At 42.5% G+C, this 15,640-nt stretch overlaps 1 protein-coding gene across 1 annotated transcript in view; it reads right to left on the reverse strand.

The window, feature by feature from the left end:
• MCTP1 (multiple C2 and transmembrane domain containing 1) overlaps positions 1 to 10,368 on the reverse strand; it is a 601,695-nt gene extending 591,327 nt beyond the window's left edge. Inside the window, exon 1 of the mRNA XM_003785982.3 lies at positions 9,649 to 10,368. Within this exon, the coding sequence (XP_003786030.1) occupies positions 9,649 to 10,368 (720 nt within the window). The remainder of the gene's footprint in view (positions 1 to 9,648) is intronic.
• Positions 10,369 to 15,640: the final 5,272 nt, after the last annotated feature.

A 15,640-nucleotide genomic window follows, 5' to 3' on the forward strand; every position in this document is an offset into this window, starting at 1 on the left:
GCCTCCCAAGTAGCTGGGACCACAGGCGCCTGCCACAACGCCTGGCTATTTTTTGGTTGCAGCCATCCCTGTTGTTTGGTGGGCCTGGGCTGGATTTGAACCCGCCACCTTAGGGTGTATGTGGCTGGCACCTTAGCCACTTGAACCACAGGCGCCAAGCCTATTTGCATATTTTGAATCAGACAAAAGTCTAATAACCAGGATCTATGCAGAACTTCAATTAATATACAAGGAAAAAACCAACAACCCCATACATCAATGGGGAAGAGACATGAATAGAATCTTCTCTAAAGCCAATAGATGAATGGCTACTAAGCATATGGAAAAATGCTCATCATCCCTAATTATCAGAGAAATGGAAATTAAAACCACCCTGAGATATCATCTAACCCCAGTGAGAATGGCCCATATCACAAAATCTCAAAACTGCAGATGCTGGTGCGGATATGGAGAGAAAGGTACACTTTTGCACTGCTGGTGGGACTGCAAACTAATACAACCTTTTTAGAAGGAAGTATGGAGAAACCTTAAAGAACTCAACCTAGACCTCCCATTCCATCCTGCAATCCCATTACTGGGCATCTATCCAGAAGGAAAAAAATCTTTTATTATAAAGACACTTGTACTAGGCTGTTTATTCCAGCCCAATTTACAATTGCTAAAACGTGGAAACAGCCTAAATATCCTTCAACCCAGGAATGGTTTGGTAAGCTGTGCTATATGTATACCATGGAATATTATTCAGCCGTCAAAAATAATGGAGATTTTACAGCATGTGTACTAACCTGGATGGAGGTGGAACACATTATTTTTAATGAAGCATCACAGGAATGGAGAAGTAAGAATCTTATGTATTCAACTTTTATATGAAGACAATTAATGACACGGTAGGGCATGGGGGGAGGGGGGAGACCAGACAGAGAAGGAGGGAGTGTGGGCAAGAAAAAAAAAAAAGAAAGAAATTAGTGACTAATTCTCACATAAACTGTATTTAATTTGGACCAAAGTACATTACTTAAACATGAATTTTTGATTTAACATGTTAATATGTTGTTTATCATATTGCATCCTCATTTATAAGTGAAATATGTTTGTAATTTCCCCTTTATTACAATATATTTTCTCCAATTTTATATCAGGTGTATCCAGATTAAGTAGAATGATTTTGAAGTAATTTTTTTCTATTGTCTATAAGATTTGGCATGATCTGGGTTTTTTTGAAATTATCTTTTACTTTTATTTATAAATATTAGTTGTCTATTTTTTTGAGACTTTGGAAAAAACAAAATAAGAAGAAGTTAACTGATCGTATTCTATAATAGACATACTTCTATCTGACAATGTGAATATTACTTTCTTTGCATTATTACTATTATTATTGCTTAATATTTCATTGCAGCAATCATCTGATTTCTTTTCTGAATGTACTTATCTTCATTCATTCTTTATGAGGTTTTTGTTCTCAGTCTTTATGTTAAATATTGTCATTAAATTTAGCCTTTTTAATTCTGTGAAGGCAAAAATGGAAACCTAATATACACATATATAAGAAAAAATACAGTAATGTCTCAGGATATAAAATCAATGTCCACAAGTCAGTTGCCTTTGTATATGCCAATAACAGCCAAGATGAGAGGCTAATTAAGGACACAACTCCCTTCATCATAGCTTCAAAGAAAATGAAATACCTAGGAATATACCTAACAAAGGAGGTGAAGGACCTCTATAAAGAAAATTATGAAACCCTAAGAAAGGAAATAACAGAAGATATTAACAAATGGAAGAACATACCATGCTCATGGCTGGGAAGAATCAACATTGTTAAAATGTCTATACTTCCCAGAGCTATTTACCAATTCAACGCCATCCCTATTAAAATACCAATATTGTACTTTCAAGATTTGGAAAAAATGATTCTGCATTTTATATGGAACCAGGAAAAAACCAGTATAGCTATGGCAGTTCTTAGTAATAAAACAAAGCTGGGGGTACCACCATACTAGATTTTAGGCTGTACTACAAAGACATATTGGGCAAGACAGCATGGTACTGGCACAAAAATAGAGACATAGACATTTGGAAAAGAATATAAAACCAGGTAATGAAACTAACATCTTACAACCACCTAATCTTCGATAAACTAATAAGAACATACCTTGGGAGAAAGACTCCCTATTCAATAAATGGTACTGGGAAAACTCGATATCCACATGTAAAAGGCTGAAACTGGGCCCACACCTTTCTCCACTCACAAAAATTGATTCAAGACGGATAAAGGACTTAAATTTAAGGCAGGAAACAAAAAAAAATCCTCAAAGAAAACATAGGAAAAACACTGGAAGATATTGGCCTAGGGAAAACTTCCTGAAGTAGACTGCTGTGGCAATTGCAACAACAAAAAAATAAACAAATGGGACTTAATTAAACGGAAAAGCTTCTGTACAGCTAAGGAGACAAGAACCAAAGCAAATAGACAATCTACACACTAGGAACGAATATTTGCATATTTTGAATCAGACAAAAGCTTGATAACTAGGATTTATAGAGAACTGAAATGAATCCACATTTAAAAAGCCAACAATCTCTTATATCAACGGGCAAGAGACACGAATAGAACCTTCTCTAAAGAAGACAGACAATGGCTAACAAACATGAAAAAATGCTCATCATCCCTAATTATTAGAGAAATGCAAATCAAAACCACCCTGAGATACCATGTAACCCCAGCGAGAATGGCCCACATCACAAAATCTCAAAACTGCAGATGCTGGCGTGGAGAGAAGGGAACACTTTTACACTGCTGGTGGGACTGCAAACTAATACAACCTTTTTGGAAGAAAGTATGGAGAACCCTCAAAGAACTCAAGCTAGACCTCCCATTTGATCCTGCAATCCCATTACTGGACATCTACCCAGAAGGAAAAAATTCCTTTTATCATAAGGATACTTGCACTAGACAGTTTATTGCAGCTCAATTTACAATCGCCAAAATGTGGAAACAGCCTAAATGCCCCCCAACCCAGGAATGGATTAACAAGCTGTGGTATATGTATACTATGGAATACTATTCAGCCATTAAAAAAAATGGAGAGTTTACAGCCTTTGTATTAACCTAGATGGAAGTGGAACACATTATTCTCAGTAAAGCATCACAAGAATGGAGAAGCATGAATCCTTATGTACTCAATTTTGATATGAGGACAATTAATGACAATTAATGACATGGTGGGGGTAGGGGAAGGGAAGAGCAGAGAGAGGAAGTAGGAGGGGGGGTGGGGGAAAGGAAGAGCAAAGAGAGGGAAGGAGGGAGGGGCTGGGGGTCTTTGTGTGTAAAAAAAACCCAAATCTTAAAAAGGACTTAACAGAAAAATGGTCTTCTCAGGAAGATAGTATACAGGGCATTTAAATCCTTTACATTAAAAATATAGTTTTTCATGTACTCAGACTAAAGTTAAATACAAATTTTCAGAGACTTTAGGGAAATTGTGGCCCAATATTCTGCTGGGAAAAAACTTTCTAATGCTAAGAAACTCATACACATCGGAGGGGAAAACGTATTTGGATAAAATCTTGAATTGCTGAGGGATAGTAATCACTTCCCACTTCTGATTTATAAAAAGCAATGTGACTTACAAAAAAAGACTGATGGTGACAAGGATATTAAAAAGGTACATAAATTTAATGATGCAGAAAAAATGGGTGGCATTTCCAGTGGTACTGACAAATCAAAATTCACAAAACCAGTAAAGTTTATTTGCTAAGTGAACAAATGGCTTGAGAAGGGGTGCCTTGACTTTGATTCAACAGTTAACTTTACAGAAAGGTATGCATCTCGTAAATAGGTTCAGCTGTAACAGAATTTCAGGATGCTATCTACTTCATTCACATCAATGAGCAAAACCCCAGTGTTCAAATCATAACCCTCAGTCATCAATAGACGGTTTTATTGAAGATGCTTAGTTTACTGAGGCAGGAAAATATGTAATTTTTAGTAAGTTTTCCAGCAGCAAAAAAAAAAAAAGTTAAAGAGTTTGTGATTTAAAAATTAATTTTTTCTTATCTGCTATGATATTATAAATAGATAAGGATCGAGAAAAAAAACCCAACGGCGTCTGAAGCTCAGCAGCTAGAGGGCTGGCCACATACACCGACGCTGGCAGGTTTGAACCCAGCCTGGGCCAGCTAAACAACAATGACAACTGCAACAACAACAACAACAACAAAAATAGCTGGGTGTTATGGTGGACACCTGCACTCCCAGCTACTTGGGAGGCTAAGGCAAGAGATTTGCTTAAGCCCAAGAGTTAGAGGTTGCTGTAAGCTGTGATGCCACAGCGCTCTATCCAGGGAAACACAGTGAGACTCTGTCTCAAAAAAAGAAGAAGAAGAAAAAGCACCATAAATTTAACTTCTGAATCTGCAGATTTGGTTTGGTCAATGATTATGATTAAGAAGTTATCTAAAGATTCTATTTATGCTTCATTAATCTAGGGTTAGAAAATGATTTAATAATCACTATGAGCAAAGAAACCACACTCCATGTTTCCTTCGGGCACCAAGGATATATTATTAAGCCTCACTTTGTGAAATCATTATTTTCGAATGATAAGGCAAAAAAAAGGAAGGGGGGAAATCTTTGCTCCATTTTATTATGAATCTACCAATCTTGTCTTCTTACTCAAAATACTTATCCATTCTTCCATGATAATGCACAAATACTTGCTAAAAACAAGATTTACTCACCATAAGGTTTTTTTTTTTTAATTAGTATGTGAAGTATGTAATATCACCAGTAGTATCTTGGTTAATCTTGGGCTACTATTTCCACCTCTACAAGCAAAATAATTCATATCTTAAATTAAATGAAAAGGACTGGCAAAGTTCCCTGTGAATTTTTTTCAACCACCAATTTACTGGTAATAGAGACATTCACAAGATGTCAACATGCTGCACAGTAATAATAACAGCAGTGAGTGCGAATGTTTATTAAGCGCTTGCTATGTTTTAACCCAGTCTCTATTAACATCAGTGTAACGCTACTGTTTATACAAGATCATAGCTCTACTCAAATCTGCCACGTAGCTACCACCACAATTAAAGGTTAAAGGGAAATACTCCACAGTGTGAAGGTAAACCAATCACACTGTTTACCCCCTTTCTTTAGAATAAAACGATAATCTCAACATTTTTCAAAAATGCGATCACATCAAGCTGCCCTTTACACCCTGCTGCAAAATATTTTAAGATCTCTTCTGCTCTCTTTCATTTGGAACTTGGAAGGGGTCATTTCTCAGGCTAGACCAGTATGAGCTACTAATATGGCATTTAGGGGGTTAATTTTGAGAATTTTAGAATTCTTTAGTGGTTATAGTTATTTACATTAGGAATTATATTTTTAAACCTTTGGCTTCCCCAAATTAAGACGTGTTCTTTGAAATAGTATTAAAAACACCTGGAAAATGATAGTAAAAATTAACCCAAATCTAATTTCTGTGCAATTTTTAAACATACAGGCTTTCATTAAAAGCTAGATAATAAAGCAGGATGTACAGACAATTGTAGGAAATACTTTTCCACTTTCTTTTCTTTTTTTTTTTTGTTTTGAGACAGAATCTTATTATAGAGTGCTGTTGCATCACAGCTCAGAGCAACCTCAAACTCTTGGGCTGAAGCGATTCTCTTGCCTCAGCCTCCCAAGTATCTGGGACTGCAGGCATCTGTCACAACACCTGGCTATTTTTTTTGTCATTGCAGTTGTCATTGTTGGTTTGCCAGCCCAGGCCAGGTTCAAACCTGCTACCTTCAGTGTATGTGGCTGGTGCTATAACCACTGTGCTACGAGAGCTGAGCCCCTTTTCCACTTTTTATCAGGGTTTAAAGTTGTGTTTTAGAAATGTTATGTCAACAATAGTCCTCTTGCTCTGTTTCAAAACGTTTCTATCATACAATACATAATTTACCCATGTCTTTTCAAAAATATTTCTTCTCTGTGAAAGCAAATTTTTAAAAATGTATTCAAAGGAAAAACAATAAAAGTTTAACATTCATAAATACTACAGGCTTTTGTTAACATATGAGACATACTCATTTCTCTTTATCTTAAAATACTGACTTTCTGATTCCAGTGAAATGTAATTTTAGTAACTCATCAAGGCAGAATACATAAAATTGGCATATTTTTGATATGCACACAAATTGAGAAAGCATCCTTCCCAACTGTGTTGCAAAAAATGAAATGCATCTGGTACGACAATATGGCCCAACACGTGAACTAGACTCAGTAGGAAGAAAGGGGTGCTTTTCTTTTTCTTCTTCTCCTCAAAGCAGAACATTTTAAATAATGCACATGCCGAAAAGCAAGGCATTACTAACCGTGCTAGAGGGGGTTTCAGAGGTGCATTTGGCTAAAGGAAAAAGTACGGCAAGGGGACCCCAGGGGCATGAGAGGTAACCCAGTTTGTTCATTTTTAATTATCACCCCTCAGTGACTCCCAAACCTCTTTCCTCAGCAGTCCAAACAGATTTTTTGCTTTTGCTTAACGTCTCTACCCAGTGTCGGAATACGTGCACATATGTTGTTGGGGCCTCATGCTGGGCTAGGGGGAGGAGAGGTGGGGAATGTGTCGGGGAACATGCTGATGCCAGGATCCAGCAGGGAACAAGAGAGAAATTAAACAATTTGCCTGTTTTTGCAATAATTAAAAAGAAAGTTCTTGTTTATCGATGAGGTCTGAAGATGTATGAGATGCTTTTATTGCCTTTTCTTTCCTGTGTACCACCTGTGCTGTGAATAAAATTGAAACTGCACTTGCCCAGAGCTCCCTCCCACGCCCAGTTATCTCTGGAGATGAGGGGCTGGGAGAGCAAGGGGAGAGGTCTGAGATGCCAGGAACTGAGGCTCCTCCTGGACAGCTGAGTGAGTGCTTGTCCAGTCCCAGGGTCCAATTCCACTTCTTCTTACCCCTCAGAGGTGAGCAGTGCTCCTTGGAGTTGGGCAGAGATGTATTTAGAGGACCCAGGAATCATTCTTCTATAAGGATGAAAGAGTGCTGATGATGACAGCTGCATTTGTGACTCATAAAAGAGAAAATATTCCCCTTTACAGGGAGCGAGTCCCCAGGAGCTGCAGATGCCAGGTACCAATCTTCCTAGGACACTCTGGCATTGGGCAAGCCCCACAGAGCTTATCAGTCTATCTGCCTATATCCCATCTTTCATTTATTTTTTGAAAGATATTTTAGCCTTTTCATTCCTCTTATGTCTACATTGAAATGCTGGTTCTTCACAATGAAAAGCTTCTTTAGAATTATAGATTGTGATTGATAATGTCATTTGTAAATGTGATTAAAAATAGATATGCAACATGCATCACAGAACAAATTACAAAATAATATAGCTAATCCATCACAAAACTGATTATACATAAGGATGGGGTAAACATCGTTAGAATGCATATAAATTTGCAAGTCTCAAGTATTGATAAGACCAAAGTCATCTCAAAAAGTGATCAAGTTCTAAAAGTTGTAAAAGGCAACTATAATAGAGGGGAAAAGATTCGGAGACTGACTTGAGCACAAAGCCTCTCTCTGTCATTTACTAACTGCATGACCCCCAAGACTATTTACCTTCTTCAAGCATTGGTTCCATAACCAATAACATGATGAGAAGAACTTCTATATCACAGGACTGCTGTGAGAATTAAACTGTGCAAAGCCATATGTGAAGTGCCCAGGTGAAGGCACACACAATAATACCAGTTTAGCATCTTTTCCAGATTAAATTTAGATCTTTTGTATACAAAAGTCTTACTTAATAGCAATATTTAAAAAAGAAAGATTGATAGTTTCTGAAAACTCTTCAGCAAAAAGAAAAATAAAGAGTTCAGAATTCTGTACTTTCGCTTTGAAAATTACCTTGGTTCAGTGAAGTGAAGTGACTGAAGTGATTCAAAAAGTTACCATTCATTATAATATGATGCATGTCCTTCAAAATAATTCAATTATTATTTGTTGTTCAATTTTAGATAATGAAAGTTAAGGGGAAAAAAAACGTAAATAGTTCTCCAAATCTAAAATTCTTATACATTAGGATTACGTACACACTCAAAAATAAATATTTTTTGGTATAATGTATTCATCTGTACCAAATTAAAAACATTTTTAAAAACCATTTTTCACTTTACTTTTTAAAACAAAAACAAGGGTTGTAGCCAGTTCAATTTCACGATGACAGGAAAGGTGAATGTATTTAGTCTTTTTCTCAATGTTATCTCTGTTTACTCTTTTGAGAATAAAATCTTGTTCTAGAACACCAGGTATTTGCTTATTACAAGCAATTGTGTTCATTAAGCAATAAGACATCTGGAATTACAATAATAGTCGATGAACTATAAAAATTTTCAACAGGGCATGGCGCCTATTGTACAGTGGTTACCGCGCCAGCCACATACACTGAGGGTGGTGGGTTTGATTCTGGCCCGGGCCAGCTAACCAACAATGACAACTGCAACAATAAATAGCCAGGCGTTGTGGCGGGCGCCTGTAGTCCCAGTTACTTGGGAGGCTGAGGCAAGAGAATCGCTTAAGCCCAAGAGCTTGAGGTTGCTGTGAGCTGTGACAGCACTCTACCCAGGGCGACATAGTGAGACTCTGTCTCAAAAAAATTCAACTGAAAGACCCAACATTTTCTTACCCTTCAAAATATGACCTAATGTTTCTTTGTAACTCAGCTTTTAATAAAATTAAAAGTTTTAATGTCTGGCTTTCATCTAACATAATTAATAGGAGTGAAAATAATGAGAAAGTTGAAATAAACTTATGTATTGGGAGAAAAGAGTTCCTTAGGTCTCTGTCAGAATGGAACTTCCTAAATATTTTCTAGCGTCAACAAGCTTTGATAAACATTTACAAAAACAGAACCGCCTTTTCAAACTGTTAAAAACAGCTACTGGGGAAAAAAAAAGATGGAAAAGGGCGGCGCCTGTGGCTCAAAGGAGTAGGGCGCCGGCCCCATATGTTGGAGGTGGCAGGTTCAAACCCAGCCCTGGCCAAAGAAACTGCAAAAAAAGAAAAAAGAAAAAAACCAGCTACTGGATGGGATGACTTAGGGGTCCTATAGTCATTAGGAACGTCTGTGTTTGCCTTAGGCGGGTAGCGTTCACCCGGGAAAATGAGCGGATTGCCGTGCAGAGGCTCACCCCAGCACCATTTGCCATTAATTCACCTCTCCGCATTTCTATTCCTTCCAAACTTCCACTTGCTTCAAATTGTGCCCCCTCCACAATCGTGGTTGTAATTTATTTTTTAAGATGCTGAATTTTTTAGTTTTTCCTTTTGCCAAGATGAGACTTAGCTGGATATCTCCTTCCAGGAGCTCTCCCGGAAAGTGCCCACACTATTCTAACTTTTCACGGACCATTCATATAGCTTCTAGTGACAAACCGCTTCTGGCGACAGGTTGTTATTTCTACCAATTGTCAAACCAGGGTGTAAGTCAGAACTCCAACCTCGCAGTACAGGAGAGAGGTGTGTCCCTGCTATTGTTTCACCTACTTACCGCGCCACGCCCCCCAAACCCGAGGGGAAGTCACCGGAAGCTAGAGGCGTGGCCCCGCGCACCTGGCTCCGGCCACGCCCACTCGGCACTCACCTGGCTGCCGTCGCCCTCTTCGCCCTTCTCCGAGGTCCGCGGCTCCGCCGGGCTCCGCTCGGGCTCTGCGGGTGGCGGTGGTGGCTCCAGCAGCTGTTCCAGGCAGGCAGTTCCTGGCAGAGAGGAGCTCTTCTGGTGGCACAAGTGCGCCCCGGGGCCCCTTTGCCGTGCGCGTTCATCTCGGGCCCGGTCTCCCCTAGGGGGCGGCTGGGGCGAGGAGGACAGGGAAGATGAGGCAGAGGACGACGAAGGAGCCGAGTCCGGCGAGCGTCCGCCAGGAGGCGTCACTCCGGCTGCTCCCGCGGCTGTCGCGAGCCCCTTTCCGGCGGGGAGCAAATGCTCGCGGATCCGGCGGCGCAGCGTGGACTTCTGCGCCGTTCTGCCGGCGCTACCCGGCTCCAGGGGCTCCGGCGAGGAGCAGCACAGGTTGGGCTGGGAGGAGGAGAACACTCGGTCCAGCACCTGTTTCCGCTTCTTGAAGCCGCTCCACCTGCTGCCCGCGCCACCCACGCCGGCCAGGGCGTCCCGCGGGGCCCCCGGGGGCGGCGGGGAGGCCGAAGGGGTGTCCGCAGTGCGACGCTCGGGACACCCCGCGCGTCCGCCCCCGCCGCCCTTGCTCCTGCCCACCCCCAGCTGCAGGTTCCTCCAGAGCCGGGCCTGGAAGGAGGAGGACGCCGCCGCAGGCTCGGGCTCGCCCCCCGCGGCAGCCCGGGGCTCCATCCTCCGCCCCCTGCGCCTCTCCCCTCCTCCTCCGGCTTCTCCTCCGCCCTCTCCGGCTGCGCTTCCTCCCGGAGCTCCTCGGTGGCGGCGGCGGCGGCGGGCGCAGCAGCAGAACCCGGGAGTGCCCAGCGGCTTCAGGACAGCTCGCGGGAAAGATGCCGCCGCGGCCACCGAGGCTCTGGGGCCTCGGGACTCAGGCGCTGCCTCCTCCTCCCGCACCTGCTGCGGTGAGCTGGCGTTGTCACTGAATACTGGCCGCTGCGCCTGCAAAGTTTCTAGCCCCAAGCTCCGCGACTCCAGTCCACTGGAGTCTCCCAGGCCGCGCCCTGGCTCCCTGTCCTCGCTGGCTCCGCGCTCTGGAAGCCGCACGCGCCCGGGCGTGCGCGTCCAGCTGCACCGGGGACCGCGCCCGGAGCCCTCAGGGCAGCACCTGTCAGCGGCAGGGGCGGCCGCCTCCCGGCTGGGCGCTCACGCCGCTCGCACAACCTGGCGGGTTCGGCGGGAGATTCCGGGGACCAGCAGCCCGGTCGGAGCGGCCCGGGACCATCCTCCAGCTCCAGCTAGGCGGGAGGGCCGGCAGCAGCCGAGTGGAGCTGGCTAGGGCCGGGAGCCAGCTTGCTCCCCGCGATCAGCCACAGTTGCCCACGCAGCTTGCCACGGGCCGGCCGCTGCACGGGCTGGCTATCGTCTGGGTCAGACGAATTGAGCTAGAGTGGAGACTTTGAGCCCTCAGTGGGTCCCCTGGGGCGCCGAGCGTCCACGCTGAGTGGCCAACCCGAGAGAGTTCTAAGGATGAACACGGCTGCCTCCGCCCCGCTGCGCTTCCTGGGTCCAAGAGTTTGATTTCTTCTGTCTTGACTTCACCCCCATCAACTCCTCCCCGCTCTTTATTTGCGTGGACCTTGGTGACTCCTCTTATTTTCAGGATCTTGCTGTTTCCAGAGTCTGACAATAAATCCAGCCCTTAAGTCGCACGGAGTTTACTGTGGAAGAGAATGGGCCGAGTGGGCACTGCCTCGGACTCCATTCCGTGCGCCGAGACGCTGTCTCTTCATTCAAACGTATTTTTCTTCGGTTATTCCATTTGCTTCATGGCAAATGGAAAAGTCTTTTTAGCTCATTCAGACTCTTGGCCCCAAATTTACTCATCCAGGTTCTTCTGATTCTATTATACTAGGAGAGCCTTCTGAAAGACCAGCGGCAAAGTGCCCCTTCCCGCCTCACTGCACCCTTAAATGTGGAGAACACGGGAGCCTTCCCCAAGCTCTGGCACCACACCGTTTGATTACAGTCTTGGCTGGCTAGCAGATTGCCTTGAAGATATTGCCAGCCTAAGTTGGTTTCTTTAACCTTCATCACAAATATTAAGCACCTACTACGTGCCAGGCACTTGGTAGGCTGTGGGGATGCCTCTGTGAGTAAGCTCCCACCCATGCGTAGCTTATCTTGGCGGAAATATGGGGAGTTAGACAACAAACTTAATTTCCAATATTGAAAAGTCTCATGGAAAAAATAAAAAAGGATGGCTATTGAGGAAGGGCTGCGAAATAAAATGCAGGACACTCAATTAAATTTGAATTTCAGATAAACAATTATTCTTAGTATATGTCCCAAATATTGCATGGGACATACTTATGCTAAAATACTATTTGTTTATCAAAGCTTTAAAATGATGAGTCTTGTTATCTTTTGCTGAATCTGGAGGAGTTTGGGGTGGTTGTTTTGTTTACATTATATGTACTAGCAGCGTCTCTGAAAAGATAAAATTTGAGTTGAGACTTAATGAAAAAGAACTAGCTATGAAGGATTTGACTGCAGCATTCCAGGCATCAGGAACAGTAAGTACAAATGGCCTGATGTAGAAAGCAGCCTGATTATGTTTGTTCAAAGTTACATGGAAACCACTGCAAATAGAGTAGAGCAAGGTGGGTGGGGTTGAGAAGAGAGTGAGGGGAACGACTGGGCAGGGTCCCAGAGGGGTAGGTCCGATGAGGCTCTTATAAGTGAAACAGGGAGCCATTTCGGTTTCTTAAGCATGGGAATGATGTGATTTGCTGACACAGGCGTGAGTAAATAGGCTCCCAGTGCTGGAGGATTAAGTAAAAGGGGATTTAGCTCAATACCCTGCATATCGTTAATATTGTTAACATACACAGTATTTCCTAAGTTTGTAAACACTATGCTTTGGGAAAAGCATCAAACGAGTGGTTAAAGATTATAAGCTGTATTTATTTATTTATTTAAGACAGAATCTCACTCTGTTGCCCTGACTAGGAGTGCCATGGTGTCAGCCTCACTCACAGCAACCTCAAACTCCTGGGCTCAAGCATCCTCTTGCCTCTTCCTCCCGAGTAGCTGGGACTACAGACATCAGCCACAATGTCTGGACGATCTTTTCTTTCTTTCTTTCTTTTTTTTTTTTTTGTAGAGACAAAGTCTTGCTCTTGCTCAGGCTGGTCTTGAACCTGAGTTCATGGGATCCTCCCGCCTACATTTCCCACAATGCTAGGATTACAGGTGTGAGCCAGGGCAACATGCCTCTAGGCTGCAATTAAATGACATTCTTAAAATGACAAAATTATGGATATGGGAAACAGTAGTTGCTAGGACTTAGTGGTGGGGCAAATACAAAGAAATAGATTAAAGAAATTTCCTTTTGTGATGATGGGATAGCTTTGTACCTTATTTTTTTTTTTTTATTTATTGAGACAGAATCTCAAGCTGTTGCCCTGAATAGAGTGCTATGGTGTCATAGTTCATAGCAACCTCAAACTCTTGGGCTTAAGCAATTCTTCTGCCTCAGCTTCCCAAGTAGCTGGGACTCAGGCACCCACCACAATGCCCGGCTGTTTTGTTTTTTGTCGTTGTTGTTGTTTTTGCAGTTGTTATTGTTTTAGCTGACCCAAGCTGGGTCAGCCTCTATGTATGTGGCTGGGGCCCTACCCACTAAGCTATGGGCGCCCCCAGCTTCGTATCTTGATTGTGGAGGTAGTTACATGAATCCACCACACTGCACATGAGATAAAATTGCATAGACTACACACACACCCCTGCACATGAAAATGGATAAAATTTGAATTTCCAAGAGTTATACCAATGGCAAGTTCATGGTTTTGATATTGAACTGTAGTTATTTATGGTGATACCACTGGGGGAAATTGAAGTTCACATAAGACCTCTATATAGTATATTTGCAATTTCCTGTGAGTCTGTAATTATTTCAAAATAAAAATGATACATAAAAAATGTTTTTAAAAAAGTTCAAGCTGCTGAAGGTTTCCTTTGAAGCCTTAATTATTAAGAGAATGAAACCGTGTCAGAACCACAGTGGACTATCCTTTCTCTCTGGCTTTGTTCTCACCAATCCCACCCAATCCCTGAGGAAGCTTCTGAGCAACAAACGTGGGGAAAGTCCAAGGTTTGGCGGCAGAGTCAGCATTAGGACAGACTACTAACTGCAAAGGCAGGCCCAGAGGGTGAAGCTCTCCCCAGCATGGAGGCACTTCCCCATGCGGGGAAGCAGACAAGGTGGCGTTTTCCATTGTCATCATCTTAGTCTTCATTTCCTTGAATCTTTTTCACTTTAAAAGTTTCAATTAAATGTTCTGAAGTGTCAGTTGTAAATATCATAGTTAAGTTAGACTATGCAGCAGAAGATGGCTTACGTCGTCCCTCTCTCTGGAGTATGTATTAGCTAACAAAGGCTTCATAAAACTGAAAATCTCCATCAAAGTAAATAGAAATCTTCATTAAAGACTTCGCTATTTGGGGCATTGTTAGTTATACAAATTGAGCTACACACAACCAGGTTTTTCCTCTAAATCTGCCTCAATCCCTTATTTAATCAAGATGAGGCTTTTATTTAAAGCCTCAAGGCAAGCCATCTTTTCCACATCAGACAAGCTGAAAGTACCAAGACCACAAAAAAATCACCTTAATGTGCAGCTACTCTGATAGCCCATAAAGCAATCCCAATACCCATAAGTCTTATTCTAAAACAGGAAAAACACTAGTCTTTCTATGACATGGAAAAGCAGAAGCATAGAAAAGACAAGTAAAAAATACAGGATTTGGCTCGGAGCCCATAGCACAGTGGTTACAGCACTAGCCACATACACTGAGGCTGGCGGGTTCAAACCCAGCCCAGGCCAGCTAACCAACAATGACAACTGCAACAAAAAGCTGGGCATTGTGGTGGGTGCCTATAGTCCCAGCTGCCTGGGAGGCTGAGGCAAGAGAATCACTTAAGCCCAGGAGTTTGAGGTTGCTGTGAGCTTAGATGCCATGGCACTCAACCAAGGGTGACCAAGTGAGACTGTCCCCCCCAAAACAAAAAACAACAACAAATGAAATATATGATTCCAATTAATAGCAACCCATCAATGTGAATTCATTTACACAACTTGAAAAAGCATATGTAATCTTTCCTAAATACCTGAAATGGATTACAAGAGACTGTTATACAGATTGTGTTTCTTCTAAAGAGACACTGGATATAGTCTCTGCTGACATGGGTCTATTACATTTGAGAAGATACTCACAACACAGGTGGAAAGAGAGCGGTACAAACTGATCACTCAGGGAATACAGAGGAGTGAAGAACCACTTCTGGCTTCACTGATCAAGGAGGCATCATCTGGGCTAAGATCTAGAGTAGGTGACAAGGTCTGAGGAGAAGATAGATTGCCACCAGCAAGGGAAGCAAAATTCACACCCCGTAGCAAAACTTCAATAAATGTTATAGCTATCATTTTTATTTCTATAATTTACTACCTTAAATAGAGCATTTATTGCTAGGATTAATATTAAATTAATATATGCATCAAACATTAACATAAGAGGAGGCTTGAAAGGCGATGTACAAGGTAAAATTTGAGCAGAAACCCAATGGAAGTGAGGGAGGGAGCTAAGTAGTGAATCTGAGGGAAAATATTTCCAGGAATAGGCAACACTTAGAGCAAAGAGGCAAAGGCAGAGATAAAGCTCAACAAGCAAAGGCGAGGAGGGTAAGGCAGCCGCAGCAGGGAGAGCAGAGGGAGTGGGGAGAGAAGACTTTACAGAGCTGGCTCTGCACCAGCTCCTGGAGGTTCTGTAGACTGTAGCAAGGGCTTCACACTCAGGTAAGAAGGGAAGCCATTAGAGGGTTTGGGGGCCCTCTCTTATAATCTAATTGCATTCTAAAGGACTCACTCTGGCTGTGGCATCGAAAACAGAGAGGAAGAGGGGCATGGGTGGGAACAGATTAGATAGCAGTCATCACTGCAATACAGGA

The sequence above is a fragment of the Otolemur garnettii genome, unplaced genomic scaffold (genome assembly GCF_000181295.1).
Source record: "Otolemur garnettii isolate 467f Iridium unplaced genomic scaffold, OtoGar3 scaffold00017, whole genome shotgun sequence".
Taxonomy (NCBI): Eukaryota; Metazoa; Chordata; class Mammalia; order Primates; family Galagidae; genus Otolemur; species Otolemur garnettii.